General features: G+C 40.9%; 4 protein-coding genes across 8 annotated transcripts; 1 reads left to right on the top strand and 3 right to left on the bottom strand.

Annotated features, from left to right (window-relative positions):
• Positions 1 to 225: 225 nt before the first annotated feature.
• Positions 226 to 1,855, bottom strand: LOC103999308 (uncharacterized). Its single transcript, XM_065188663.1, has 3 exons — positions 1,599 to 1,855; positions 1,383 to 1,481; positions 226 to 839 (listed from the first exon to the last, which is right to left on the bottom strand). Exons 1-3 carry the CDS (start codon positions 1,613 to 1,615, stop codon positions 371 to 373), a joined length of 585 nt encoding a protein of 194 aa, XP_065044735.1. The 5' UTR covers positions 1,616 to 1,855; the 3' UTR covers positions 226 to 370.
• A 589-nt stretch (positions 1,856 to 2,444) lies between these two features.
• Positions 2,445 to 5,477, bottom strand: LOC135587410 (heptahelical transmembrane protein ADIPOR3-like). Its single transcript, XM_065078794.1, has 3 exons — positions 5,068 to 5,477; positions 3,710 to 4,034; positions 2,445 to 3,344 (listed from the first exon to the last, which is right to left on the bottom strand). Exons 1-3 carry the CDS (start codon positions 5,298 to 5,300, stop codon positions 2,691 to 2,693), a joined length of 1,212 nt encoding a protein of 403 aa, XP_064934866.1. The 5' UTR covers positions 5,301 to 5,477; the 3' UTR covers positions 2,445 to 2,690.
• A 766-nt stretch (positions 5,478 to 6,243) lies between these two features.
• LOC135676935 (probable vacuolar amino acid transporter YPQ1) lies at positions 6,244 to 9,049 on the bottom strand. Of its 2 annotated transcripts, none has more exons than XM_065188674.1 (12): positions 8,724 to 9,049; positions 8,599 to 8,641; positions 8,486 to 8,512; positions 8,308 to 8,370; positions 8,120 to 8,226; positions 7,855 to 8,032; positions 7,183 to 7,284; positions 7,011 to 7,115; positions 6,907 to 6,927; positions 6,750 to 6,808; positions 6,579 to 6,669; positions 6,244 to 6,490 (listed from the first exon to the last, which is right to left on the bottom strand). In XM_065188674.1, exons 1-12 carry the CDS (start codon positions 8,957 to 8,959, stop codon positions 6,386 to 6,388), a joined length of 1,137 nt encoding a protein of 378 aa, XP_065044746.1. In that variant the 5' UTR covers positions 8,960 to 9,049; the 3' UTR covers positions 6,244 to 6,385. The 2 variants fall into 2 exon arrangements, with proteins under 2 accessions (XP_065044746.1, XP_065044742.1); XM_065188670.1 differs by having other exon boundaries at positions 8,308 to 8,406.
• An 8,044-nt stretch (positions 9,050 to 17,093) lies between these two features.
• On the top strand, positions 17,094 to 21,777 carry LOC103999337 (BEL1-like homeodomain protein 4). 4 transcript variants are annotated; one of them, XM_009421078.3, is made up of 6 exons: positions 17,094 to 17,226; positions 17,325 to 17,597; positions 17,743 to 19,008; positions 19,957 to 20,342; positions 20,756 to 20,816; positions 21,083 to 21,777. In XM_009421078.3, exons 3-6 carry the CDS (start codon positions 17,794 to 17,796, stop codon positions 21,470 to 21,472), a joined length of 2,052 nt encoding a protein of 683 aa, XP_009419353.2. In that variant the 5' UTR covers positions 17,094 to 17,226; positions 17,325 to 17,597; positions 17,743 to 17,793; the 3' UTR covers positions 21,473 to 21,777. The 4 variants fall into 4 exon arrangements, with proteins under 4 accessions (XP_009419353.2, XP_018684237.2, XP_065044769.1 ...); XM_018828692.2 differs by having other exon boundaries at positions 17,163 to 17,641; XM_065188697.1 differs by having other exon boundaries at positions 17,163 to 17,597; positions 17,722 to 19,008.
• The last annotated feature ends 5,984 nt before the right edge of the window (positions 21,778 to 27,761 follow it).

Raw genomic sequence — 27,761 nt, forward strand, 5'->3', positions numbered from 1 at the left:
GGTCAAGATGTGAGATCCGAAGATTATACTTGAAAATTGGAATTGGAGAGAATCTATTACTTGGTTGCCTGTAACCGGAAATTCCGGGAATTATATGTAGTCGTAGGGAAAATCAAATGCCAACAGCGCGAATACGCAATATTTTATATCATAAATTGTCATTCGTAATATTTAAATTCCTAATTTAAATGTTGATCTCCCAGGCACAATCGACAGGATAGAATAAGTCACATCCAATCATCCACCTGATGCTTATAAAAAGAATGGTAACTACTAGTTCACAATCTCCAAACATCAATTAAGCAGAAGCAATATCAACATGACACCAGCCATCAATATTCTTTGTATTAGGAAATAATATGCTTAGTACCTACATATCCTCCATCCCCGACGATTTCGTATAGCCTTTATATTCCAACTTAACACCCATATTTGCCGAAATAATCCTGAACTTTAGTCTGATACCATCCATCACCTCCTGAACTTGCTCATTTTCAGGGTCCAACAGTGGATACTTCCTTAGCAGATCTCCTAGTTGTTGGACACTCTTCTGGAGCCTGGATGAGAATGCTCCTGAGTCAACTTGGATCACTGAGTTCCACACATCAACGCAGCCCTGATAAAAGCCCAGCTCTTCCGCAACTTGGAAACCCATCTTCAACCCCACTTCTTTCCCCTCCTCCTTGCCAGAAACCAAACCATCCTTGTACCCATCCTCGAAACCCTCTTGGCGCAGGGATTCATCCAGATACACCACCGAATCGAAGATGTCCGAAACATCTGCAAGTGTTTGCTCCATGGTTGTGATGGTGACACTGTCTGGGTTGTGATGAAGCACCTGAGGATAAGCTCAGCAAATTCACTTTAAAATCTGTCTTTTTTAACTTCTACTGTGAAGTAAAAAGAAGCCATCGTCGACAACAACAACAACAACACAATCTTGCAGCAAGAATAAACAAACACATCAAAAAAGTCTTTTTCTTTTCCATAAAATTTCAGATTTTTCCCATTTGCTTGTCGTCACTCTTATCTTCAATCATCTGATTACTGAAGTTGTATATGTATTCATTCCCCTCAAGCAACATTGTAAAATGATAAGAAGGTCGAATAGGTTAATTTATGCAGGAAGGGGAAACAGGAGCTAAATTATACTATAGAAGAAGATTAAACCTAAGACTACTGCAATTCTATGGTAAATGGTTTTGTTTCTCGCACATCCATCCATAGAGAGAAGGGAACGACGTTTCCGTTCCAAACTAATTAGCAGATCAAAAAGAAGAACACCAAGCAAATGTGATATAAAGGTCGAAGAAATCAAAGAGGAGAACGGAACAAGAACCATAGTTTGGGGCAAAGTTCGGGAAGAAGAAAAGAACGCACCTTTTTCGTTCTCCCGGAGATGGGAGTAACAATGACTTGCTTCGACGATCGCCTGAGGTGGATACGAGGGGAGAGGAACCAAGCTAGGGCTCCTGTTAGGGCTACAAGATAGAATGATCGAATCCGGTTAATTGGGTCGGCTCAATTCTTGGACCGGGACGTGGAGGCCCATCAACTTGGTCCCGATTCCAAAATTAGGGCTGGGGAGATTGACATACCGAACAAGAGAAGACATTTAGCGATGATCAGTACACGAATCGAACACAACGAGAGGAATTTGAAGGAACGCCAACCGATCAAGCGTCGAAGAGACGGGAAAGAATAGCAAAATCATCTTTGATTCACCATCAGCTCAGTGGTGGCGATGACATGCCGAGCTCCGTCCCGGAATCAGCAGTGGGCGGGGCGAGCGAAACGCTGATGGAATCGATCGACGACTGCTTCTTTGTCTCGCTTTCACGCCAGATCAAGAACGGAGGTATAATCCAGCGGGCCAACCGACCACCCCATATATATGTCACCCGGTTCGAGTCGTTTTTTTTGTTTGATTGAACCTAGCGATTTTAACCGGTTCGGTCTATGTGACAAGCGAGTCGAGTCGAACCATCTCAGATAAACTCGGAATGCAAATTAATATATGGAAATAGTATTATATTGATTTTGATAAAACAAATGTATACTTTTCCACTGTAATTCTGAATACAATATATTAAACATTTCATAAACTTAGAATCCAATTTACTGGAAAGTAACAAACCAACAGAAATGAGCAAATTAGCGGATTAGATTACACTTCTGCAACTCTATGATTACACAAATTTTCTTAGCACAGATTTCAATACTCCTACAATTAATTCCAAAAAAATAAAAATTAATTCTTAGTAAATGACTAATTTCCAACTCATACTCTACCTCACCAATTCAACTTGAAATGGGAACTGAGAAACATCCAAGAAAGACTATCAGAAATAACAATGAAAAAAGCCTCTTAAAATTATATAAAAATAACAAAAGTTATTTGATCTATAGATATAGAGCACTGCTAAACAGTGAACGAGATCAAGTAAACACCACAATCTGAATCAATTTACCGGAGTCATGCTTATAGAATTACAAGCAACTTATACAACAAAATCCACTTCTCAACACATATTTCCCTTGCAAAAGCTAAAATTACATTTGCTCTGTTGGCAAAAGCCTCTAGTTGGTGAATGAGCAGTAGCCATGGTTATTCAGAAGCTTAAACCTGTTCAGAGCTCAACTCCATGCTGCTGCAGATGTTTTCAGAGCTCTTCTCATGTATGGCAATTCTAGCATCCTTCTAGATCTCTCCACTTCAAATACACCAGCCCTGCATGGTAATGCGTGTAAGCCCCAGCGACGACCAACACATGGAAGAGCTGGTGACTGTGCCCGGCGATGTCGAATTTTCCGGGCATCCATCGTTCTGGAATTCGCGTGGCATACACCAATGCACCAAGGCTATAGAGCAGACCCATCAAGATTTCATAGCCCGTCGTGTGCAGTGCCTCTGGCCGATGCCAGAAAACAATCAACTTGTGCAACACAGGGATCACCCCGGATACCCCCATTCCGAAAAACAGACTTGCCCTTATAACTCGAAACTTGGGGCTCTGAAACACCGGAAAAAGTGACACCGCGATCATGGCAATCCCAAGAGTGGTGATAAAGCCGAGGTAGATATTGCAGAAGAATGGGTTACACATGAACGAGTAGTACACTGGGGGGTAGAACGATGTGGAAATGAGGGCAGCAATCCCAGCATAGTCAATGCGGAGCATGATGTATGCAAGGCGACGGGAGTGGCAAGACAGAAGGTGACATGTGCTGCTTGCAAGAAGGCAGAACATTGCGCCACCTAAGAAGGCGAAAAATGGCCACCGTGAAATTGGTCGTACCACCAGTGGAGCTATCATGTTAGCCACATCATCCTTCATAGCTGACTGCATTTTCAACATATCATGTAACTATGGTGAGTATTCGCATAGAAATTTTCTTTTGGATTAGTGCAAGACATTGTTGAAGAGAAAACTACTTATGCATGCATAATTAATGCATGTTGATGATATACCAAAAACTGCTACTAAGACAGGCATGTTGATATCAAGACTAGAGGTTTTGATGTGAGATGAGTGCCTATGGTACAACTGTTATCCTTGCAAAAGAAGCACACTGATGCTCACTATCAATGGTGGCAAGAGGAGAACGCATTCTGCAAGTTTTCTTGTCAATAATAATATTAGGTCCAATACAAACATTATTTCCAGTGGACTGTGAGCAAATTCAAGATAATGAAGTGAGAATTTACCAGAACTGAAACATTACTGTAATTTGCATGCGCATATCTGTGAGGCAGACAATTTGAGAGAAGTTGCAGTATGTGCCGGTGAGATAGAGATGGAAGCATGTCCAGAGAAGCTAAGGATGTCTTCACTTCATTCTTTAATCTTTGTAAATGAGATAGGTGAGGCAGTGAAGGAAGACAGGCCACAAGTTCTGATTGAATCTTTTGCAGATCAGCTTTCTTCAGTACATCTGGCAAATGCTGCAGCGATTGAAGATCTACAACCTTCGGAACTTTCATTGCGGTGTATACGGTCAGAGCAAGAAAAAGAAAGAAGCCAATCAAGTGCCTGAAACATTAATGCACGAGGTGTCAAAACAGAATAGTAAGGAACAGAAGGCAGCGAAATGAATTTAATCAACAGCATAAAGTGATCAAATGTTCATTGTATAGCCAAAACCATATATTGACCTCCAGATATATTTAATGGCTTGTCTCGTCAAGCTATATTTTGGATTATAGAACCATCAAGATATCAAATCAACCATTTGTTCAGCTATAAAATGAGGCTTTCATAACAATGTAGTTTTTTTCTCTCTCTTTTTCAAGATTAAGAATTCAGATCATTCTTATGGAGGAATTTCTTTGAAATAAAAGTTGACTGAATCTATTACATTTATTTTCTTGAACAGAAATTGTAAAAAGGCACCACCAAAACAAACCTATAATGTCGATCGAGCGTAAAATTACAGTTCATATTGCAAAATCCTTCACTATAAGCAAACAGAAATACAATCCACAAAAAGAATTGCAAAATTCCCTCTTAATGTAGCAACCAGTTGTTCGAAAATAGAGAAATATTTCGATTGGATAATTATCAATCACGAAAGCTTAATATGCCAGGAAAATGTCCAATTTATATTAAACGCCAACGTCACTTGATTCACGAAGTTGACCCCGAAATAGCATCACATCAATTGGGATAAGACCCAATTCGTTAGGTGCTGCTACTTTTCACCAATGTTAATCAATTTCTCTTCGCATGATTTCACCAAACGCAGACAGAATTAATATCGATAAACTCGTTTCTCAAGGAAGTCCAGAATCAATAATGAGAGCTTTAATCTGCTACCGAATAATCAATCAATACGTCCTTCATAACTCCAAACTATCTTTTCTTCAAATTACACATCATCTGTGTGAGACAGGATCAGAACGAAGTCGAATTCTATTCCACATTCCATGTTTGTGATCAATGGGACCAAAAATACCTTCAGGCATGGGTGTATTATTTCTATACGACCAAAATTGAACGAGAGACGAAGACAGAGAGGAAGAAAAGATCAGATCTTTATGGAATGAATCATCGGGGAAAGTCTTACGTCCAGACATTGAGCGTCTCGTTGTGGATGGTAAAAATGCTGAGGAAGATTTGCTTCAGCGGCCACTCGGCGCGGTAATACCCTAGTATGTACTCATTGTCCTTGAGGTAGCCGGGCAGAGAATGGTACTCCACCAGCTGGTACTTCACTTTCCTCCACAGCGGCCGCCCCTTCCCCTCCTTCCCTCTGGGAATGGACCCAGTCGGCGGCAACTCTCCGCCCTCCGCCGCCATTGCCGGAAACCCAGACACCACGAGGAGGAGGAGAAGGAACAAAGCTCTCGGTTTTGAGGCTTTAAGCCGAGGAACGACAGATCCAGGAGTCTAATTATAGAAGAAACAGACGATGTTGGGAACGATCGCCACGTTGACGTCGCACAAGACACGGACAACGCGACGAGAAAGGATTAAAACGAGAAGATGGTTCTGTTCATTCGAGATCGGGTTTGTACAAAGGAATCGCGAACGATATATTCGCTTTGGATTCGTTGCATCTACTCTTCGATTTTGTATATAAATCCCTTATCTTTTTATATTTTTGAGCGAATTCATTGGATCCTATTTTCTTTTTTTTTCCCCAAAAAACGTTCTTATTTATCATGATCTTAAAAATATCTCTAAGAAGACTACTAGAGCAAGTATGTTATCACCATGCTATGTATGCTATGGACCGATCCAGTCCATCATGCATACCACAGTAGTGTTAGGATTTATAATATTTTTGACACCTCAACCAAAATACTATTAAGTATATTTGAGAAGACATAAGCAAAAGAGACTCAAAATCTAATAAATATAAATTCATATGCAAAAATAAGATTTTAAATAAAATAACCAAATAGAATAATTTTTTATATAAACTATAAAATTTTTGAATAGGCTTACAGTGTTTTGAAATATATTAAACCTATTCAAAAATACTATTATCAAGAAAGTTCACCTATCGATCGATCCGTTAGGCTTACAGTTGTCTTTGACAAGAGATATTTCAAGAATTATGATATATATATATATATATATATATATGGGATGATCTTTGGAAAATCTAAAGAAGTACATCTCAAGAAAAGCTAAATTCCTATAATTTTTTTAGTGCAATTAATATATAGAAAAATAAATATTCGAGCCAAATTTAAGAAGGAGATTAATCGGATTGCATTATTACACTAGCAATGTAAAGGAAAGAAAAAAGGGAGGCCCTAATAAAGATAGATGGCTTCCACCATAAAACAAAGTGCTTAGACAATAAGGTTACTCATCCGTCACACACTGACAACAAAAACAACAACGTAGAACAGTGTTTGTCTCCACAAATGGATTCAGACAAGGATTTTTCTTCTCTCATGTGTGAAGCCTTCATGTTCATCTTCTGTGCACGCATCTCTTCCTCGTAGAAACTTGTAGTAGGCAAACTGCAACATGATCTGTTTGGCATACGTGTTAGGGTTTGCATGCAGAGACAAAGTACGTTGCCGTCCAAGAACTTATAATGAAGCAGGAAGAGAAGGATACAAGTAAGTCCAGAAGAATGCAGACTATGGCATCCAGCAGCCATGGTGCATTAGGTCCCACTTTTTCCCACTCGACACTTCTCACTAGTATGCTGCAACACCAAAGATTTCCATTCGAGAGCTTACTTACCATAGGTTGCTTTGTTTGATGATGATTAAGATTAGAGATAACCTTCCCACGTAGGTTGCATTTGCAGCGAGTGCAAACATGAACATCAGAGGGTTTAATCCCTATCAAAACATGCATCCAAGTGACCACACAAGTTATTCTAACTCCACCTAATTAACATGCTAATTAAGAACAAAGATTGATAACTCTAATTAATTACCTCGACGCTTCCACGCTTCATCTGTTTCACATGCATACATGAACTCCAATCAGCAATCATAACAATAATAATTATTAGTATTACTGTTGAGTGAAATTACTCACATTTAGATATATTTGAGGTAAACGACCTCCCATATAAATGGCGGCCATAATCCAACCTAATAGAAGGCCATAAAAGTTGCCTTCTAATGACTTCACCTCTGAATCCTGCAGTATTAAAAAGGAAGAATTAGGATGAATGTTGTAATTATATGCTTTTTGCTGGTATATATACCTGCAACGTTCTTCTTTCAGATGATATAATGTTCATTTCTCTGAAAGCTTTAGTTTGATATGGTAATCCGATAAAGCCTGCAACAAATGTTCCATAGCTAACCTGCCAAAAGAAGCTCATTCATGCGTGCATTATGCAGTGCTTGATTATATTAGTGTAAAAACAATATACTTAGCCGCTTTTTCTTGTTAATGGACTCAATGCTACTTCTTGGAATCTCTTTGACGCCATCACGATCTAAAAGGTTAAGCAAGATAAAAGGAGAAACAGCACGATAAAAGATGTTGACTACCAGGAAGAGGAGAAGGTAATGGATAAGCAGTTCATCTACTTCATCAATGGAGGTGGAATAATGTTTAACATGTCAAAAGAAATTAAGATTGCAAAGTTATGCAGATCCATAAGTTAAAACCTGTTTTTCAATCTTCTCAAGTAGGGTTCTAACTATCGCAATTAGCTCCACTCAGCTGTCGGAATGTTAGCTTATCCTCATATGTGCCTTTCCAAGAGAGAACTAAGGACAGTTGTCGCAAATGACAGAGGCTGGTGTGATCCATGGGACCTCCACGATCAACCCCTTCTTATCCTTATCCAGACAGCAGGAGATCAGCTTCACTTCCCCTATTAACCGGATGAGAACGTTATCCACACACATAAGCACGTAGTACTTACTGAACGTGAGAATGTCGTCTTCTTCCTTGCAGCGGCCCCGTGGTGATGAGCTGGCGAGCCCTCGTCCTCAGAGGAGGAATCATGGAAGGCCAAGCCCTCCGATGGACCACTCCGGACCCCGAGATAAGACGTTCCCCCACACGACGGTGTCCCGCTGCTGGCCAATGACCTCGCTGACCTGTGAATGATTGACGACGACCCGATCAGCTCAGAGAACCATGCATGCATTCATGTTGTGTTGATCGAGAGATACATGTGCACATACGTGTAGTATACATCGGTGCGTGGTGATGCGTTAGCTACGGCAGTGGTGGGTATGGGACGGCTCAGATCCTCTACCTTTGGATTCAGAGGTTGCCCGTTATCTTCCTCCTGAAGAATGAGCTTATACGAAGGTCAGCGGTGCGATAAGAACATCCACAGTAGATAGAAGAAGGGCTTGTGATTACTTACTTCTAGGGGTGCATCAAAGCAAATGCTCTTCCACCATCGGAGCCCGTAGTCGTAGTACAGCGTCTGCAGCACCAACACCACGGTAGTGGACGTGTACAGCTGGTCCATTATCATGTAAGGTGTACGCCTAAGTTGCATGAAGTTGATGAGATCAGAGCACTCCACCAGAATGGCTTACCAGAGCCGTGTAGAACTGGGTAGGCAACTGCAACACCATGCACACCACAGTTAGCAAGATAACACCAAGTAAGATGAACGAGCTCTGGCTGACTGAAACCTAAACAGGCTCACCGTTACTGGTTCGAGAAGGCAACCGACCAAGTTGAAGACGTCACTGCGGAGAGAAAAAGAGGCTTACAGCAAGTATTCACCTCAAGTCCGTCAGTAATGAACTCACCTGCTGCACATGAACTCACCCGATGACCCAAGTAAGGAGCAGGGCGAGCGAGACTCCATGGCCGGACTTGGTTTGGAAGTTGGTGATGAGCTGAGGGATCTCCGCCATTCCCCAGCAGAAGAGACTGATCATGCCCAGCCCAAACGATATCTCGCCGCTCAAGTTGCAGACGCAATCGTCGAAGTACTTGTTGATCCATCCGACGCAGGCCTTCTGCTTCTCGGAGCAAGAAGCCATTGCGAGATACTTCGCCATCTTTCGTGGGGTTGGCGTTGGGTTGAAGGTGGGTGTGGTTGCTAGAGAGAGAGAGAACAGTACTAATAGTATGAATTGTGGAGTGTACGTCTGTGAACGAGTGTGTCTACATATATATATATATATATATATATATATATATATATATTTAGGAATTGATAAATGCAAATGCAAAATAAATAAGATACAAGATTGTAACTAAAGATGCATATCATGACAAAAAATAAAGGACCAAAGTTTTATGAATGGGTCTCCAGTAACAACACTTATATGTGATGTGTATGTTATTGGAGGCCTTTTCTAGCCCATGAATAACCCAATAAAGTGCCATGCAAACAAGTCCTTAGATTTCAAGTTACGCAGTGTTCTTATACAAAAATTCATAATCCATGCTAAATTTATGGGATTTTACGAAGACAGCTATCATCTGTAAAGATTTCGATTGAGGAACCTATGCGAATTAAACATATTTAGTCAACAGATGCAAACTAAAATGTGAATGTTGGTTTAACAGCTTATCCATAGAACTCCTATTTCCCCTCCACCTTTCTAATATAAGAAGAAGAGGGTGATGATGATACTGACTCAAGTTATTAAGAATTTAATGAACATCAGTACAAATGCAACCCAAAAGTCTAAAAATGTTATCCGATTCTATCAATTCTTTTATGGTGTGTTACTATTTTTAGTCCTCTCTCAATCCTCATATCACACGTGAATATGATTTCTTTTAGAAGTCACAACGATGCATTTCAAAACAAATTGACATTGCAAGATTAGGCCACTGTGCTGCAATTTTTATTGCGTCTGTGGAGAAAAGATCAGACCTACCTCACCTACCAAAATTAAAGATTCCATCCATCGGCAACTTCCAAACTCTTCACAAGGGAAAAGCTCGAAACTTGAAAGTGATTGTTCCCTTGAAATTACCTTTCCTTGTGCCAAAGCTGAATTAAGAGTTGGAGGACAAGAATCATAAGACAAGTTACCCTTCCACTGTGGAAAGCTGGAGTTACATCACTGTCTGTCGTTGTCTTAGCATCTTTAAACGACTATTAAGGGCTTTCCTCTACCCTGCTTCAAAGTGCAATGGCATCTCCTAACATATTTATGGAGGACCAACTGACAGATCTGCTCTCCTGAGGTTTGATTTGATTCAATCTCTTCACCTACAAGCTCATGGAATGAGAAGATTTAACAAAGGAACTAAAGCAACCTAAAAAAAATAAAATTAAAATTAAATGTGTTTCCTCACTCAATTAGCTTGTTCTACAAGATGTATATTTATGTAGGTGGCTTTTCAAAATCATGGGAACAGAAACGACATGAAGATCGACAAAGATAAGATGATATCTGAAAGATGAGCATCGAACAGCACCATTTCACATTTATGGCAGATGTCTTGTCCAAAGGTTGATGCAACCGACCTTGCTAGTAAGGGCACTCCTGATCCTCCTCGGACTTGATGTGAGACTCAATATATACGGATTAACCAGTGTCTTTATCAACCTAGCCATTGCATGAAAGTTCTGGCTGCACCAATGAACATTCTTCATCTCTCTCTCTCTCTCTCTCTCTCTCTCTCTCCTTTTCTTACCCCCACTATTCCTTTTGTTTCACTTTTATTACCATAGGCTATGAAAAGGAGAGGGGTGGGGCTGATGAATCCACCAAGCATACCAGGTAGTAGGGGGCCATCCATCAGAAGAATGTTGCTCGACTCTTTGAGGTACTCTGGGAAGAAAGTGACTAACTAGCTAGGAAGGACACTGCTACATGTCAATTTTAGAGTGTAAACCCCAGTGAGATAAAGCAGTTGATGATTAAGACTAGAATTACATATACAGTCTTGAATAAGTAATGTTTACTATTGAGCTTGTAGATCTACCAAATTGGAGACCTCATCTGCATGAGTTCAGAAACTTTCACCTCCTCTCAACTCAGTGATTCATTCATGCAAGTACATTGCATGTGATCTTACCTGTCATGCATCACAGTGCACCTGCCTTTCAAGTCACCCAATGATTAGTTGGGTGTTGGTGTCACCACAGCCATTGATGGACCTGCCCTTCTCCTTCTCAAGTGTTGTATGACATCAAGTGCAGTAGACCCATCCATGACAGGAGGGGCAAATGGGCGAGATATGACTAGATAAAGTGCTAAAGTTGAAACCACTAATCAATCATGCAGTCCTCAATTTTTGTGGGATGAAAGCTTCTGATTGAGACTTTTATCCATAGAAAAAAAGATCGAAACTGTTCATCACCAACACCAATTAGACTAAGATTCACTGAATGAGCTATATATATACATACAGATTCAAAGTCATTTTCCTCTCATATTCTTTGGGCTCACTTTACCAAGTGAAAAAGCTTGGCGGAGGTGATAACTAGTTGTCTTCTATTCTGAAGGTGGCAGATAGATTAGTGGCATGGAAAGGCTTTTGATCATTGGCAGTGCTTTGTCATCCATACTACTACTGTATCACATTAAAAAAATGGACATAACGCGTGGATGTTTAGCTGCAAGAAGAAGTAAAGATGAAAGATCTTGATTTCTTTGTTAAGACCATAGATAACGTTTAAGCTTTTAGATGGTAAATGTGTAAATCTTTGTAGTTTAATATCAGTAATATTGTTGGAATGTTTCCTAATATATAATAATCTAAATGATCAAAATGAAAATGAAGATAGATTAACCTTACTAAATGATCTGATGAATGCTTCCAAAAGATATAAAAATAAGCTTTTGATGTCACCAAGGCAAGTAGAAAAATTCTCTCTTTGAAATAGATGGCTGACATAGCCTAGAATACATCCCAAGTCTTTCATATGATATGTTTGGCACCTTTGACACTTAAACAAATCGCCTAATCTTGACTATTCCATGGATTGGGCATTAAACAACAAGGATGTCTCAATCAATGGTAGGAGAGAGAGTAGGCTGAATCAAGGAGGCGAGGTTTGGTGAGGAGGGAAGTCACAAGCCTTAGGAACCAAGTAAAAACCACATTTTACGTACATCGAGTATACCTCTTGGTGTACTGGAATGTTATGCTTACAAGCAAACAAGCACTTGATTCTAAGTTGTCACACAAGAGCCCTGATTGCTTACCATAAGAAAGAAGCAAAGAATCTTGGACTGATTCAGTGGACAATTCTGGCCTCACGCAAGAGGAAATACTGAGGGTTTGTGTTAGAATAGTAGAGGAGAAGGGAGATCGTTTTTTATGATGCGAAACACTTGTCGGAGGTGAGTGATATGAGTTCAGAAAAGAGGCAGAGATGCAAAGGGTGGTGTGTGTTCTTATGATTCAAGGTAGGGACAGTGTGAGCTACCAACAACTGATGAATGGCAAGTAGCTGGTGCTGGTGGTGTTGCCTTTGCCTTCTTGTGAGGCCAAGAAAGTAGTGACAGGCAGTGATGTGTGCGTCTGTAGGCCATGAACGAGACAGCTGAACTAATGGCGATTGCCTTGTTTGTTCCACCTGCATGGTCCCCGGAGGTGCAGCAACCTCACAAGAGATGAAGCAGACGCAGTTCATGTGGCTGCAGACCCCGGCGACAGCGACAACCGGAAGACGATCATGACGGCAGCAGCCGCGGCCATGGTCATTGCCACATGCGAGAGAGAGAGAGAGAGAGAGAGAGAGAGAGAGAGAGAGAGAGAGAGAGAGCAGAACCTCATCGATTAAATCTTTATTTATAGTTTTTAATATAATTTTATCTCTTTTTATCTATCTTTTTACCATTAATTGCCACAATTTCGTTTAATCATAATATCCATTTTTCTTCATTTTATCACTACTTTGAAACATAATTCCTTATTCAATCAATCATATATTACGGTTACACCTCATCTGTCATAATCAAAATATTATTGCTCCATAAATTAACTTGTGTAGAAATCCATGAAAATAATAATACTTTTTATTTTTCTTTGTTAGAATATTAAACTAAAATTTATGATTAGATAGAATTTTTATTTAGGAGACTAAGTCAAGATTGGAGTTCCCTGTCATTGTTAGAGTCAAAGTCTTAAGTCCACCCTTCTATAAATAAAAGACTTATTTAATACTTTTAAGTATACATAATCAGGATGAGAGATAAAGATCAAAAGAAAGTTCAAGATGGAGGAACTGATAGATTATAAGTTTTCATCTTTGATAAGAATTTTTAATTTTTGAAGTTTCTATATTCTCTATTGTTTCTCTTATATAATTTGTTGATGCTCATCATCTTCTCAAGAGATTTTCTAACATAGTATCAAAGCGGGTTTGATAAGCAAGAAAAATAGGCTCTTGAAGAGAGATAAAAATAATAATAGAGAGAAATTGAGAGAAACTATAGAGAGAGAAAATCCAAGGAGAAAATAACTATGGAGATAAAAATGGAAGAAGTGAGAAAATCTTGTCGTGAGAAGAAATACTCACAACACCCACGACGAGTCGATCTAACTATGACAATTAATCAAATAAGATAACATACTAAGATTAAGAAAATAATTGATAGATTGTAGTAAAAGAAAGATAATCTATAGAAAAGATCAATGCGATGTTGATTAGTTGATAGAGAAAGATTAATAAATTGATGATGAATTATTTTGGATCTTATTATTATCTAGATTTGATGAAAAAAATAATGGAGATGAAAAGTTATGATAAAAACTTTTCTCGAGTAGAAGGGCTTAAAAAAATAATCGATTGTTAGAAACCATAAAGATATTAAGTTTCTCTCTTAAGATGAGAAAAAAGAATTAGTTTTTAACAAAGAAGAAAATAAAAGAGCACTGAAGCTTACCTTTCAATTAATATAAGATGAAAGCATTGTTTCATGAATATCTATAGCTCTATAGCTAGATAAGAAGAGAAGCTTGATCCATCTTAGAAGATTCTTATGAAAAAGGTATATATATCCTCCTACATCATCTCAAAGCATATAAAAAATAATAATATAATACAAAACTATAAGAAAGTAAAGATATCTCAATAGAAAAAGAAAAAGGAGACGACCTCATTAGATATGGCAGATTTCCCTAATAATATTTTTACTCAGATTGAAGACGTTAAGATCATACATACAAAAGTAAGAATTAGATTGCCATATAGGTACTATGAATAGATATTTTATCTTCCTATATAAAAGAAGAATTTATAGAGTCAATAACTAAAGAGTCAGAAGAAAATGTTGCTACTCTAATATGAAGATCATCATTATTTAAGATCTAGAAGCTATAAAGACATACTAACAAATAATCAATGATAAAGAAATTAGATATATGATTATGTTGATTAGATTATTTTGGTGCATGAAGATTGGTTTAAGAAATCTAACAAAATTGATTTCAAACAAATCAAAATTTTACTATTGATCAAGATAGATAAGATAGACGAGCGTATAAATAGATTGTATGACTAAGAGTTTATATATTTCAAAAAATACTACACAGAATAAAAGGAGATTGCATCAAGCTTCAAGGTTTTTCATAATATTTTTTATAAAATTTAATTTAAATAAAAATATTAAATTATTAAATTAAAATTTATGATTATATAAGATTTTTATTTATGAGTCTTATTCATGATAGAAAATCCTTATCATAGTTGTAGTTGGTGTCTTAAATTCACTCCTCTATAAATAAACAGTTTATATAATGCTTTAAGCATAAAGGAGACTCAAGAACATGAGATATACTAAGTTTCCAGTTAGTTAGTTTTTAAAGTTTCTATAATTTTTCTCTATTATCTCTCTTATATGATTTGTTGATGATTTCCTAATACCCTCTTCATGTATCTCTCTTCTCATTGCAAAATCCTTTTGCAACCCTAATTTGTTGAATCATGCATCTACAAGAAAAATAGACGTATGCATCATGTCAGCATCAACTCATCAATGACACAACCTGATTGTAATAAAGTCTTTGCAATTGACCTCAGAAGATTTTGATTTATAGATGACCTCATAAGATTAAAAAAAAAAATCCGGATATGCATACATTTTTAATGTGATTATCCCAAAGGATGAGATGTCACCATCTTGACTGGGCTAACGTTGGCATGTCATCCTCCGTAATTAGTCACCCATTTCTAGAATACCAAAAAAGAAAAAAAAATGAATTGTTGTTCGAAGTAACAATTTTAATGTTGATGGTGGTTTGTCAATCAACAAATAATTGGGCATCCAATTGTTGTTGTTGTGGAGTGTTGGATGGGTCTGATTGGAGATCACATTGTACCTTGACGTAGACCTTTTAAATGAATGCACCTCATATGGGTCCAAAACATTTGGATCCCACCACAAGCTTTACATTGGCATTCCCCATTACTCCCTGCTATTGTTCTAAATCACCATCCAAATACCAACAAGCAGTAAAGAGTGGCAAACATCTAATTTGCATAACCCAATTAATTAAATTACTTTTCATAAGATAAGATAAATTAAGAGGTTAGAGTCAATAAACATGTGGCACCTTTGTAATGACATGTAACTAAAAGGCATGTAATTTAGTTAATGGTGTAATTAAATTGGCTATTTGAGTACACTCCTTTGCTTTGACTTTATAGTACAATCAGATGGGGTTGCATGAGACTTGATTGCGAAAGATCACCTTTAAGCAAACATAATTGATTTGTTAGTAATATATATGGTCATTTATAGGTAGCATCTTTGCAAGATCACATCTCAGACTCTTCCTCTATTGTGTGAATATGGTTGGTTTTCCAATAAACTTTTTCTTTTTTTTGTCGATGAAAAAAACATTGCACTTAGACCTTAGCCTAGCTAGGAGGAGATCAGTCACATATCCTAAGATCACACTAAAAACTATGATTCTTTTCTTTTATTATTTTTAGATTTATCTTTTTTCTTAATTAAAAAAAAAAAAAAACTTGGATTATAAAATAATCCATATAATCTTACTACTATTCTCCATCACATAGTTCTTATCACACTGATCTTGAAGCGATTTTATAATTAATTGATGAAGGAAAATTTCTTGCAAGAATTAAATGAGAAGATAACAACCCAACAAAAAGGGACGCCGGTAAAGCCAATTACTAGTGATTTTGGTCCCTCCACACAATCATCTCCACTATTGCCACCAATCAAATTTTAACAGGAGAGGTGAGCCCGGCCGGACAAGGGGCAAAAAAAGAAAAGGGCTTTTGAGGGTCCATATTAGTGTTCCTTTGGCATGTGATCTATGTGATGCTTTAGAGGGAGGAGGATGTGATCATGGTGATGGGGGGTGGGAAATTGAGGTAGTGCTGTGGTGGTCCTCTTTTGGGTTTAATTGTTGTGTTTAGATTAGGAATACACCAAAAAGACGAGTGAGTGAGAGAGAGAGAGAGAGAGAGAGAGAGAGAGAGAGAGATTTAATCGTTATACATATAATTTAATCCACGGACATGAACAAATAATACTCGAATCAAGATTTCTCTGATCACAGAGGATCAATTTTTCCGTTGTATCAAAAAGTTAAATCCATCAAAAATGATAAGTACCAAAGAAAGAAAATACAAAAATTGTAGATGAACTTAATTATGGTGTGAAACACCTGCACAAATTATGGAATGCATCCACATCCAAGCAGTTGGATGTTACCATCTCCCACCTCCCCACCCTCTCACATGCCGGATTAAGGAGGTAACCACGGTTAGGGCTCCGATTAAGCTCTTAATATTTGATGTTATGATTGCTTCAAGACATTATTATTAATGCTGGCTTCCAATTTGATCTCTGCGATTAATTTCCAAGGGATTAGGCTCGGAACGCATGTTAGTCGCATGCGATTTGGCTGCACATGACCCGTTCGACGATTAGGCTGACCGGAGACTTGCAGGTGCACGCTGACACGACCGAGTCGTGATCGATGTAGGAAGACAGGCGTTCGTGACCCGATGCAATGTCCGAATCACCATGGCCGAACATATTTGGTCCCGCGACCGACACACTACTACCTGGCGAGGACCACCTCGATCGGACGGCACCACAGCTTCGATCAAGATCGAGTCGTCTTTTGGGCTCCATGCCAAACCCCCTTTATGGCTGGGACTCACACCACCTTATCTTGGTGCTCAAATCGCATAACTGCCCTCCCTTCCTCTAATCGACATGGCCACTGCACAATAAAGAGAAGAGAAAAGGAGGAAGGAGCGTTCATGGCTGCAGTCACAGCACCATAAAAGAAAGGAGAGGAGAGCAGCAGCCAACCACCTCGGGTGTTCTAATAAAGGAGAGGGCTCATGTGGTCATTTATCGTTTTGGAGGTGGAGTCAAGTGGGAGAAGAAGAAACGAGAAGACCTTTTTTTCGTTTCTAACCCTTTTTCTTATTTCTTATTTCTTCAACTACTGGTGTTTATGTAGGAAGAGGAAAAGATAAGGAACTGTGTATAGAGAAGGAGGAGAACAGCGACCTTCTATCTTGTGTCTATCTGCTGTCTGCCTCCGTTCCATTTCTTTAACCCTCCTTCTCTTTCAAGGAGGGAAGGGTGGGGAAGACAGAGAGCTGAAGAAAGAGAGAGGAGGGAGATAGAGATGGAAGAGCTGTGGGAGAAGCTTTCAGTCGCAGAGGAAGACACGGATGCCTTTTGTGTCTGAAGCCCTCATCTCCACTCTCCACCCAACGACAAACTGCGGGTAACAAATCTCTGCCTCTACAAGAAGGATGGATGGCAAAGCCTGTCTGTGAATTCCTTCCTTCCTTTCTTCCTTTTCGTGATCTGTGATTGATTCATGAGACAAATTCTCCAAATTTATCCAGATTTGTGTCTGCTATGTGCAGCTGTCGTGAGGTGAATCGAGCTTCCACCATGAAGAAGAAAGAGACACCGGCATGGGGATAACGACGCAGCCGTCTCAGCCCGCCTGTGCCTTCCTCTGCCTGCCGAAGTCCGCCTCGAGTGCCCACCCCGGGCATATTTCTCCTCCCACGTCTATGTCCCAAGGGTTCCACCACAGCATCTTCAGCTTCTCCGATGGGTTCGACCGGCCGACGAGCCAACAGCAGCAGCACCACGTCGCCCAGCAAAGCCGGAGGGATAAGCTGAGGGTGCAGGGGTTCGACGCGGCAGGCAACCCGCTCGTCCCCATCGATGGGGCCGGCGAGGAGGCCGGCATCTACGAGCCGCCTGCCGTCGGAGCCAGCAACATGCTGTCGGACATGTTCGGTTTCGGGGCGGCCGGACCTTCGGCCACCGAGCTTCTCGCTAGCCAGATATCCGGCGGCTACCGCCTCCCGCAGAGTTCAGCAGCCATGGGCGGCTTCTCCGGCGAGTGGTACGGAGCCCGTCATGGAGGATTCTTTGGAGCTTCTGGGAGTTTGAGCTCAATTGGCGAGTCGACGTCGAAGCATCACCGGGACGACGCCCAACAACACCCGATGATGGGCTTGAACGACGACTCAGCTGCTGCGATGCAGCTCTTTCTAACGAATCCGCCACAACCGACGCCACCACCTCCGGAGCTGCGTCCTCCGAGGTCTCCATCATCACCTTCACAAGCTCCTCCTCCCACACTCCCCGACCACCATCGTCAAGCCTTCCGATCATTTGGAGAGGCGTCGTTCGGTGGGGGAGTGGTGGAAGGACGAGGTCTATCTTTGTCGCTGTCCTCATCTCTGCAGCAATTCGATATGGCCAAAGCCGATGAGCTACGAGTGAGGGAAGGGGTGTTGTACTTCAACCAGCAGCAGCCGAAGCTGCATCCAGCATTACACTCGCAAGGTCACGGTCACGACGGGCAGGTCCACATGGGCTACGGCGCCATCGACGCGATCAGCGTGCTGAGGAACTCCAAGTACGCGAGGGCGGCGCAGGAGCTCCTGGAGGAGTTCTGCAGCGTGGGGCGGGGACAACTGACGGGGACCAAGCTCGGCCGGAAACGAGGTGGCTCCTCCAACCCCAACGCAAATCCTAGCGGCGGCGGTGGTTCCAGTTCAGCTGCTGCTGCATGTTCTTCATCTCCCAAATTGGACACCACTCCCTTGTCTTCCGCTGATAAGTTTGAGTACCAGAGGAGGAAGGCCAAGCTTATCTCCATGCTTGACGAGGCATGTACTAATCTACTTCTCCGACTCATTATCTCTAGCTCTTGTTTTACTCTTATGAAGCCTTCTCTCTCTAGACCCACCAGATTCTTTCTGTGCTCGGTAGATCCCACAAAAAAACTACTCTTCACCAGTGGGTAGGGTGTGTTCAATACGGTCATATCTAACGACACTTGCCTATATAGTGTTTGTTGTACTTCAGGTAAAACTCAATTGCCAGGAAGTTGAGTAGATCACTGCTAGGGTTAATGTTTCTAGTTAGAAATCTCCCTCTTTACCTGCAGCACACATCACTAGTTTGTGTTGTTGCAAGAGATCAGCCCATCATAGAAGCACAATATATCCCAAATTGATTCTTGGGAGTTGACCTGCGAGATGAACATTATTCTTCTCAACTCAGCATGCAGTCATTACATTGCTGTGCGAATGCCTTTACCTCTTGCATCGGTGGGTGCACTGTCGTCATGTCCAACCCTACATTTCTTCTGCATCTTTGATCACCAAAGATCTTACTGTTTTGGCAGTCCTGACGTTATATTTATTTCTCCCTCACCTTTCTCACCTTTCCTTCATGGGAAGCATGGAAACTGTTTAGTCCAGTGAGACGACGCCCACATGCAGAAAACATATGATTGATTTCCACTTATGTTGGATCTGATCACCAATCCTGTGCTCTTCTTGCACTCCAGAAGAAAAGGAGCTAGCAGTCTCCTCTCTCTCTCTCTCTCTCTCTCTCATCTCCTTTCTCTTGCCCATCTATCTGTCTCAACCAAATCACATAAAAGGGAGAATAAATTATTGTACTAGATTTTGGCAGTTGTCATTTTTCAGATCCACCTTTTTTTATCTGTCTATAATCTTCAATGATATAGTTTTCACTTCGGATAAAAGCTACACCGGAGGAGGAAGTCATTGACGAGACATGGTGGTTTCGGCCTTGTAATATGGCAGGTGGACAGAAGATACACTCATTACTGCGACCAGATGCAGGTGGTGGTGAACTCCTTTGATTCCGTCGTGGGCTTCGGAGCTGCGGCGCCGTACACAGCTCTGGCTCAGAAGGCCATGTCACGCCACTTCCGGTGCCTCAAGGACGCGATTGCCGCGCAGCTGAAGCAGACATGCGAAACCCTCGGAGAGAAGGAAGTCGCGAGCAACCCCGGCATCACCAAGGGAGAGACGCCGAGGCTCCGGCTGCTCGACCAGAGCCTGCGGCAGCAGCGCGCGTTCCACCAGATGGGGATGATGGATCAGGAAGCATGGAGGCCACAGCGCGGCTTACCGGAGCGCTCCGTGAACATTTTGAGAGCTTGGCTCTTCGAGCACTTCCTTCACCCGTACGTCCTCCTCCTCCTCTCTCTGCATGCATATTATACAATGATCAACATTTTGCTTTAACCAAATGATTAGGCTCCTCCTCTCTCTGCATGAATATCATACAATGATCAACATTTTGCTTTAACCAAATGATTAGGCTTTACTTTAATCAGTAGTTCTGCACTGCATAACCTTTTACTCTCTACCACGAGAAAAAGCTGATCGAAATCTCGTCTCTTTGTCCCATCCTTTGGATACCACTGCAAGTGTACCCTGTCGACTTTACTGTAGCTTTTAGTAGCTCTTGTGCTTTCTCTTTTTCAAAGAAGAAAAGAAATGAAATTGTTGGTGGTTCATGAGTGATTGACAGTGCTGATCTGTGTGTGTTTTGGTCAGTACTGATGTATTTCCACCATCTTTCTTATGTTCTCAGGTACCCAAGTGATGCAGACAAGCTCTTGTTGTCACGGCAGACAGGTTTATCCAGGAACCAGGTCTGTCTTCCTTCCCCTCCTCGACCATAAAAGATTCATCAGCTTCCTGGGAATCCATGATCAGTAATGAAGCTTCACTGTTCATGTCTCTCTTGTATGCTAAATTCCAGCTTCCTGTTGATCCATGCCCTCACTGCACACCACCCACATGATACCATTTGATGCAACAGAACATAGAGCAAATGGCAACATGGAGATCACGTAATCCACTACGTGATCATGCGTATAATTGGAGGCCATCTATCTAATTACGATATGTATTCCAGGTCTCCAACTGGTTTATCAACGCCCGGGTCAGGCTGTGGAAGCCCATGGTGGAGGAGATGTACCAGCAAGAGTTCGAAGGGGAGGCAGGACAAAGCGTGAAGGGCGAAGCTAGCCATGCACAGTCTTCACAACCGCCACAACAGGAAGGCGGCACGTCCGCGAGCTCATCTTCGCACCGCCACTTCGGCACCACACCGGGGATTCCGCCACCGGACGCAGCGGTAAGGCCCCACGGCCAGTCAAGTGGCAGCGGCGGCGGCGAGGGCATCCTCATCCAGCCGGTGAGGCTCGGCGCCACCGGCGACGTGTCGCTCACTCTAGGCCTACAGCACGCCGGCGGCAACGCATCAGAGAAGACCCGGTTCTCGGCAGGCGACCTCGGTGGCTAACAAGGCTAGCTTCAGAAGACGGTCATCAAGAACAAATCAAGGAAGTAGTAAGCGTCAGAAACCAACAACAAACAAAAGACTCATCATCTCTAACCAGCGTAGCTTTCTTTATTTCTTCACCTTATAATCATGGGGAAACAGCACAGCAAAGACATAGAAATGTACGATTATAGATTGGTTTTACAGGGAACTAACACAGAGACATAATGGTGCGGGGAAGCATTGATTGATCACAGAGTGCAATTCCTTTGCATCTTTCACTTCTTTTTAGTTTCCTTATGCAAGTATTTATTCTCTTCTGATCATTTTCATTGTTTACTATTGAGTTATTGGAGAGAGAGAGAGAGAGAGAGAGAGAGAGAGAGAGAGAGAGAGAGAGCTGATGGATCCATTAATATTGGAAGGACAGGACATGATTGCCACGAGCCATGGATCAAATAATGACTGACTCGAGTTGCAGAGGGACCATCCTGCATTACTACTGTGGAGATCACGTAGGCCATCGACACCAGGGAAAAGTTCATTGTTTCTGCCCTACGACCAGATGAAGTACATACACACCAGCAGTGAAGCAATACCTGACCATGTAAAAAGACAAGGAAACAAGCAGTAAACAATGTGCAGGAAAACATTCTTCACTTTACGATGAATCTGATCAATCAATCATTTGATTGTTTGCTTGTAAAACCTTGTTGCTGTTGATGGATCAAAAGGAAGAAGGGGCTTATGCCATGCTTTGTGGATTGTTCCTGCTTGCTGCAGCTCAAATGTAATGCAATGGAGGAACTCAGCATCCCCCATCATGATCAAGCGCATAGCCTTTTTCAACCAAGCACTGCACATCATAATCTTAGATATATTATGGTCCAAATATGGATCATATTTTGTTACATCTAAGTGTAAAATTGTGAAAATATTAAAGAAAATTCCTTTCGATGATTTTGACACGCTGAAAAAAAAAACACATAAAAAAGAAAAAGATCAGCCATGCTAACTTAGAGAAGTCACTATCTTCTTGGAGTAATGCAACAACACCTCAGCAAATTTTAGCACAGTTGTTCACTGGAAAGATCGACTCAGTTAAGAAAAGGGGTTTTGTTATCAAGCCAAAAAGTTGATGTAGTTGTCCTACATCATTTAATGATTTAAAGTTCAATATAGCCTTATTATTGGTGGCACGAATTTTAAAGGTGTAATGCATCAGATAGCTTCTCTTGGATTTCGGTGTCGAGACCACGTGGCTTCAAATATCTAATCGAACGGCTGGCCATGGAGAATGGTGCAGTCTGCTGTTGGAATTGTGACGGTGGATCCGAATCTGCCGCTACGATGCGCACCGACGTCAAAGCTGTCGACGTGTTTCCTGTGGTTGGGTGCTCAGCATCGGACGGCTCGGATCTCCCTGTGACTTCCTCCCACCGTCCGTTCCCCTGCATACTGGATTCTTTGGGCCTCGCGCGACTTACCGTCGGATCACGTTTCTAATTGGAGGTGGGCTGCGAAGGGAACCAGGGTTTCGGAGGGGGCGGTTCGGCGATTTGGACGGCGGAATCGGTTGATCCTTACGGCAGGTAGGGCTTGAGGGCACTCGATCTCTCTGGTGGCATTGTATCATGGTCTCTCTCCCAAAGCTTCCAGGATCATCCGTGGCGTCCAGGTCTGCAGAGTTGACCTTTAAGATCTTTGGGTATTCCTTCTTTGGTTCCTGATCTATTTGCGCTTTGTTTGTTTCCCATGTTGGGGAGTTCCGATGTGGGATTTGGGAAATGAGCTTTTGTATGCCTGACCTCAATGCTGCAAACGTGGATATCTAGTTCTAGTGAGGTCTTTGTAGATTATAGAGAATGTATATGTTTCTTGTGTCCTTATCGTCTTTGGTCTAATTCTGTTGGATTAGCTTGAAACAATGAATGATCTGGTGTTCTCAGTTACTAGTAATTAAAAGTAGGTCAAGATAAAGTGCAATTTGGGCCTGTACTTGTAGGGCCTTAGGGTTACTCCGGCAAGGCCTGATTTGAGGGTTCGTGAAGTGCTCGAAAGATATCTTTTTGGTTTGAATTGATGCAGAGTTCAGCTTCTTGGTGGTTGTGGGGTTCTACTACAAGATGGAATCTGATAATGGAGTTGAACCGGAGTTTGTAAAGGGCACTCTGGAGAAAGATTCGGTGGATGATGGACTTGGGTCAAATATCGAGAACGAAGTTAGCGACAATTGCGTTGATGCTATACAAGCCAACGATGGTCCTCTAGAAAGGTCAATTCAGTAGTTGCTACAGATCTTGAAGCTCTGATTTATCTTTTGCACCCTCTTTCTCTATAGGGATTATGGAGTATGGTTTGGGTGACACTCTTATGTCTAGAAATCAGGACCTGTTGGAGGCATTCCAGTGAAGAAAGCACAGAAAGATCAAGGTGGTCAGAATGGTCAATCAAATGAACTCCAGAAGAAAAGGCCTGTTCTTTCACACGGTCTCTCAGTTCCTTCTAAAGGTAGTAGTCTTGGTGGTGGTTTGAGAAAGAGCACCACAGTTATTAGGCAACCTAAAGATGCATCTACAATTACAAATGATTTGATTTATTTTGTCTCTAATCAATTGTATGAAAACCCACCTCCTTGGCTAAATCTTGTGCTCTTTACAGTCATTCTCCTACTTGGCTAGTGCACCTAGCTCTCAGGAGGTCATTAGTAAGTCTCATTAGTCTTTTGTTTTCTATTTTTTCTATTGTACTGCAGAATTCTTTTAAGTTTAGTGCTTTAGTCAATGCTATGGTATTGTTTATTGACCTTCAAGTTCTTTTTTTCTTTTTTGATACCAACCCATAAAGATTGGCCCAGAGGTGCAGCTGTTAGTGGTATGCTGATGGAACTGGAAAGTAAGCTTTGTGTATTTTTCAAGTTCTGTTGTTTTTTACCTTTCAGCTTGTATATATATACTTACATGATGTCTGCACATACTCATCATAGGACACAGGTAAAGATGGCATGCATTTTATCTGAATATTAACAGTATGAGAACATAGGATTGACGTATTTAATAACAGCAATGCGTCTCCTCACAGGAAGCATAGTACGCAATGAATTCCTGAAAATGAGAATGCAACATTTTCATTTTGTTTTATCTCTACCAACTTGGCATCAATAATAACTCCATTGTACAGTATTGTGACTGTTTTGGTGTCATATAGCTTCTACAATGTTTGGGTCTTTTTTATCTATCCTGTAGTTGATAGTTTACTGTCAAATCAAACTGGTTTCCTCGGTAGACCATTTTCATTTAGACTGCAAGCATTAACATGTGATAATAAGTCATGCAGTAAGAATGGAACACCCCTGAGGCACATGTTTCCGGTTGGAAATAATTATAAAGCCCATTCCACTATCTTGTGTACACCTTCGGCTTTCTAACTACATGTATAATCTTGGAAGACACTTATTTGCTATATAGTTATGTTTGCATTTATTTTTTTTCCTTTTTCAGTGGTTCTGCTCTACATACAAGAAGAAACACTATTTCTGGGTTTAATTTCAGATTGGAGGAGCATGCTGAGAAACACAAGGAGGTTTGTTGATAGTTTGAGATTTTTCTTTATTCTCCCTTCAAGAGCAATGTCTTACTCAATCTGGAAAATATATAATTTCAATATTTATCTCAGTTTTTCATGAAGCTTGAAGAGAAGAATCATGCAAAGAAAGCAGAAAAGAATAATTTGCTAGCAAAATCTGATGCAACATCAGTAATGTAAGATCTTTCTTGTTTATGAATTAAATATATCTGGAATGTTTTTCCTGTTGAGCTAAGTTCTCTAGCAAGTTATACACTATAGGAGAATCACAGGAGGCTGAGATGAGAAAGATAAGGAAGGGTTCTACTTTCAAGGCAACACCAAGGCCGAGCTTTTATCAGGAACCTGGTCTGAACTGAAGAAGGTAGTAATTATTCTGTCTGTATTATGCATGTCTAAAGTGTGCAACCAGCAATTATAATTTCCAATGTACGTTGATTCTGTGAATGTAGTGATATCATTGATACTTGTGCAAAAATCCATAAGAAGCCTATACTAAATTAACTACCCAGTTCTTAATGGCTAACCATCTAGGAGATTGTGAATACATATTCTTATCATTCTTATGTTTGCTTAAGTGCTGCTTGAAATTTCAAGAAATATATGCTCTCTCTCTCTCTCTCTCTCTCTCTCTCTCTCTCTCTCTCTCTCTCTCTCTCCCTTCTATGTTCTCTTGTTTTTAGAGATTGGGGTTAATTTCCAATTCAATTATGTCAGTTCTCTTTTGCTTCCGTGCATTATAATTGGTGGAAATATATTCAAAATTCCAAGGACATTTGTTCATTGTAAAATAAATTCTTCACTAGCATCTCGAACCGTAAATAATTATGATTTTTTAAAGAAAGAACAACACTATATTAGATTAACCATGGTTAAAAAAAAAGGAGCAGGAAGCCTGTAGGAATAGCGAAAGCGGGGAACCACTTGCCCTAAAAAGACAGTGTGGCTGTGAGCAACAAAATTAGGAGATCTATAAAAATGGTTAGAGTAAGTTACATTCAACCGATTAGTAATCTACCTAATGTCTAGGACAATAGTTTGAAGAGCTCATTATGACAAAATAGGAGAGTTAATGAGGTTAATGAGTTGTGAGGATTCGAAAAAGACACTGATATGTTGGAGATTGAGGCATTTCTGCTTGAGCCCCTCCGGCACAGTGCAGGCTTCGACAATTAGGGTCGACGAAGCATGGCGGTGAAGGCCTCCGTCAAGCACCAAACTGCCATCCTAGCACAAATAATGGGGTCAACTGAGTCATAACACTCCAATCTTAAATGGATGGAATATTTGCTGTTGTATTTTTGTTGGTGTTGGTATATAGGGATCATCAGGTAAGTTGGTTCAATTGGTTCACTGAAGGTGTAGATCCTTCCATATGACTCTTCTTTAGTGACGGCGGAGCTGACGTGGCTAGCCAGTATAGAGATCCTGCTGGGGGAGGTGGTTCGCTAGAAGCGGTCTGGCCTTGGTATGATGAAGCCACACAGGAGAGCTAGATTCTCCAAGCCGATGAGCCTCCTCCTGGCCGCGTCTCAGAATAGCACCGAGGGTCCTGCACAACTGGTCTATGCTGAGGCATCCTAGCTTGACTCCTCTAATACTTAAGTCAATTAAAAATAGAGAGGGACGAAGATAATAGTATGAGCAGTGTAAATGAGAGAATAGAGGGGTTTTTTTTTCCTTCCCCCCTTCGTCTTGGTCTGGGGCTTGGCTTTTATACCTGGGCGTCCAGCGGTTTGAAGGTGCGTTAGCCAAGGCCCCTTATGGTGGAGGCATTAATGAGGCTGGTTTGTTGGTGTGTGTCCTTTGATATCTTGGGCAGATCGTTGAGACGCCTTTGGACTGACTTCCTTACCATTTTGGATTAGACAAGGAGTAGTCCCTCTATCGACTATTCGGATGGAAAGGCTAGTGAAGCTTGACTATGCTGTTAGTCATTAATGCAAAGACATGACTTCTGCTGTTAGGAGACGACTAGGGAAACTGGGGCATGCTGATCATTAATGTAGGGCATGATTTCTTCAATTATGGTATCATTAAAGAGTAGGTCTTAAAATCAAGATAGGTAGAACAAATCCCTCGAGGGAGCTGACGGTGTTAAGCTTTTTCCCCCCTATTAGTTGGGCTGCATCAAGTTGACCCCTTCAAGTGCTTATAAGCTAAATAGATCATTTGTCACTTACAACTCCTTTCAGTATAGAGGAAAGATGATGATGGTTGTGATGATAGCAAGCGTTCCAATTTAGCCAAAGATGCCAAAAAATATTTGTAATGAACCTCCTGAAGCAAAGTCTTTCCTGCTTTGCTAGATAAAGGTCCTCATGCAACCAAGAACCGGTATTCCAATCATCATGTTGATCAGGAGATGGTCTCAGACCAGATTCCAGAATGAGGTGGCAAAATTGCACTTAAAAAGGAAATGTGAAGAGTCAAAAAATAATTGACAGATCGAGCAAGGTTCAAGCTGTCCATCGAAGAGTTTTGCAAATAAATCAGTAGTGGGGAGGCAATTCCAAAGGAGCTTTGAAATAAAAGTTTTCACCTTCGGAGCAATCGGAAACTGCCCAACCACTCTAAATTTGTTTCCCATCCTGTTTGTTGTCTTTCACGTATCTATAAGTACTACTAGTAAGAAAGGATCCTCTTAAAGAGAGGGTCCAGACCCAGGAAAACGTTTAAGTAGCAATGGATGGAAGGTTGCATTGAGCTTAACCAAATCTTATGT

This window comes from Musa acuminata, chromosome BXJ1-1 (assembly GCF_036884655.1).
Source record: "Musa acuminata AAA Group cultivar baxijiao chromosome BXJ1-1, Cavendish_Baxijiao_AAA, whole genome shotgun sequence".
In the NCBI taxonomy this organism is placed as follows: Eukaryota; Viridiplantae; Streptophyta; class Magnoliopsida; order Zingiberales; family Musaceae; genus Musa; species Musa acuminata.

Coding starts and splice junctions, on each gene's coding strand:
- LOC103999308 (XM_065188663.1), bottom strand. Junction 840..1,382: donor CATCTCCGGGAGAACGAAAA/AGGTGCGTTCTT, acceptor AGCTTATCCTCA/GGTGCTTCATCACAACCCAG.
- LOC135676935 (XM_065188670.1), bottom strand. CDS start 8,959: ATGGCGAAGTATCTCGCAATGGCTTCTTGCTCCGAGAAGCAGAAGGCC. Junction 8,642..8,723: donor CTCCTTACTTGGGTCATCGG/GTGAGTTCATGT, acceptor TTCTCTCCGCAG/TGACGTCTTCAACTTGGTCG. Junction 7,116..7,182: donor CTGAAAGAAGAACGTTGCAG/GTATATATACCA, acceptor TTAATACTGCAG/GATTCAGAGGTGAAGTCATT.
- LOC135587410 (XM_065078794.1), bottom strand. CDS start 5,300: ATGGCGGCGGAGGGCGGAGAGTTGCCGCCGACTGGGTCCATTCCCAGA. Junction 4,035..5,067: donor GAGACGCTCAATGTCTGGAC/GTAAGACTTTCC, acceptor TTAATGTTTCAG/GCACTTGATTGGCTTCTTTC. Junction 3,345..3,709: donor ACAGTAATGTTTCAGTTCTG/GTAAATTCTCAC, acceptor TTGAAAATGCAG/TCAGCTATGAAGGATGATGT.
- LOC103999337 (XM_009421078.3), top strand. CDS start 17,794: ATGGGGATAACGACGCAGCCGTCTCAGCCCGCCTGTGCCTTCCTCTGC. Junction 20,343..20,755: donor TTCGAGCACTTCCTTCACCC/GTACGTCCTCCT, acceptor TTATGTTCTCAG/GTACCCAAGTGATGCAGACA. Junction 20,817..21,082: donor CAGGTTTATCCAGGAACCAG/GTCTGTCTTCCT, acceptor TATGTATTCCAG/GTCTCCAACTGGTTTATCAA.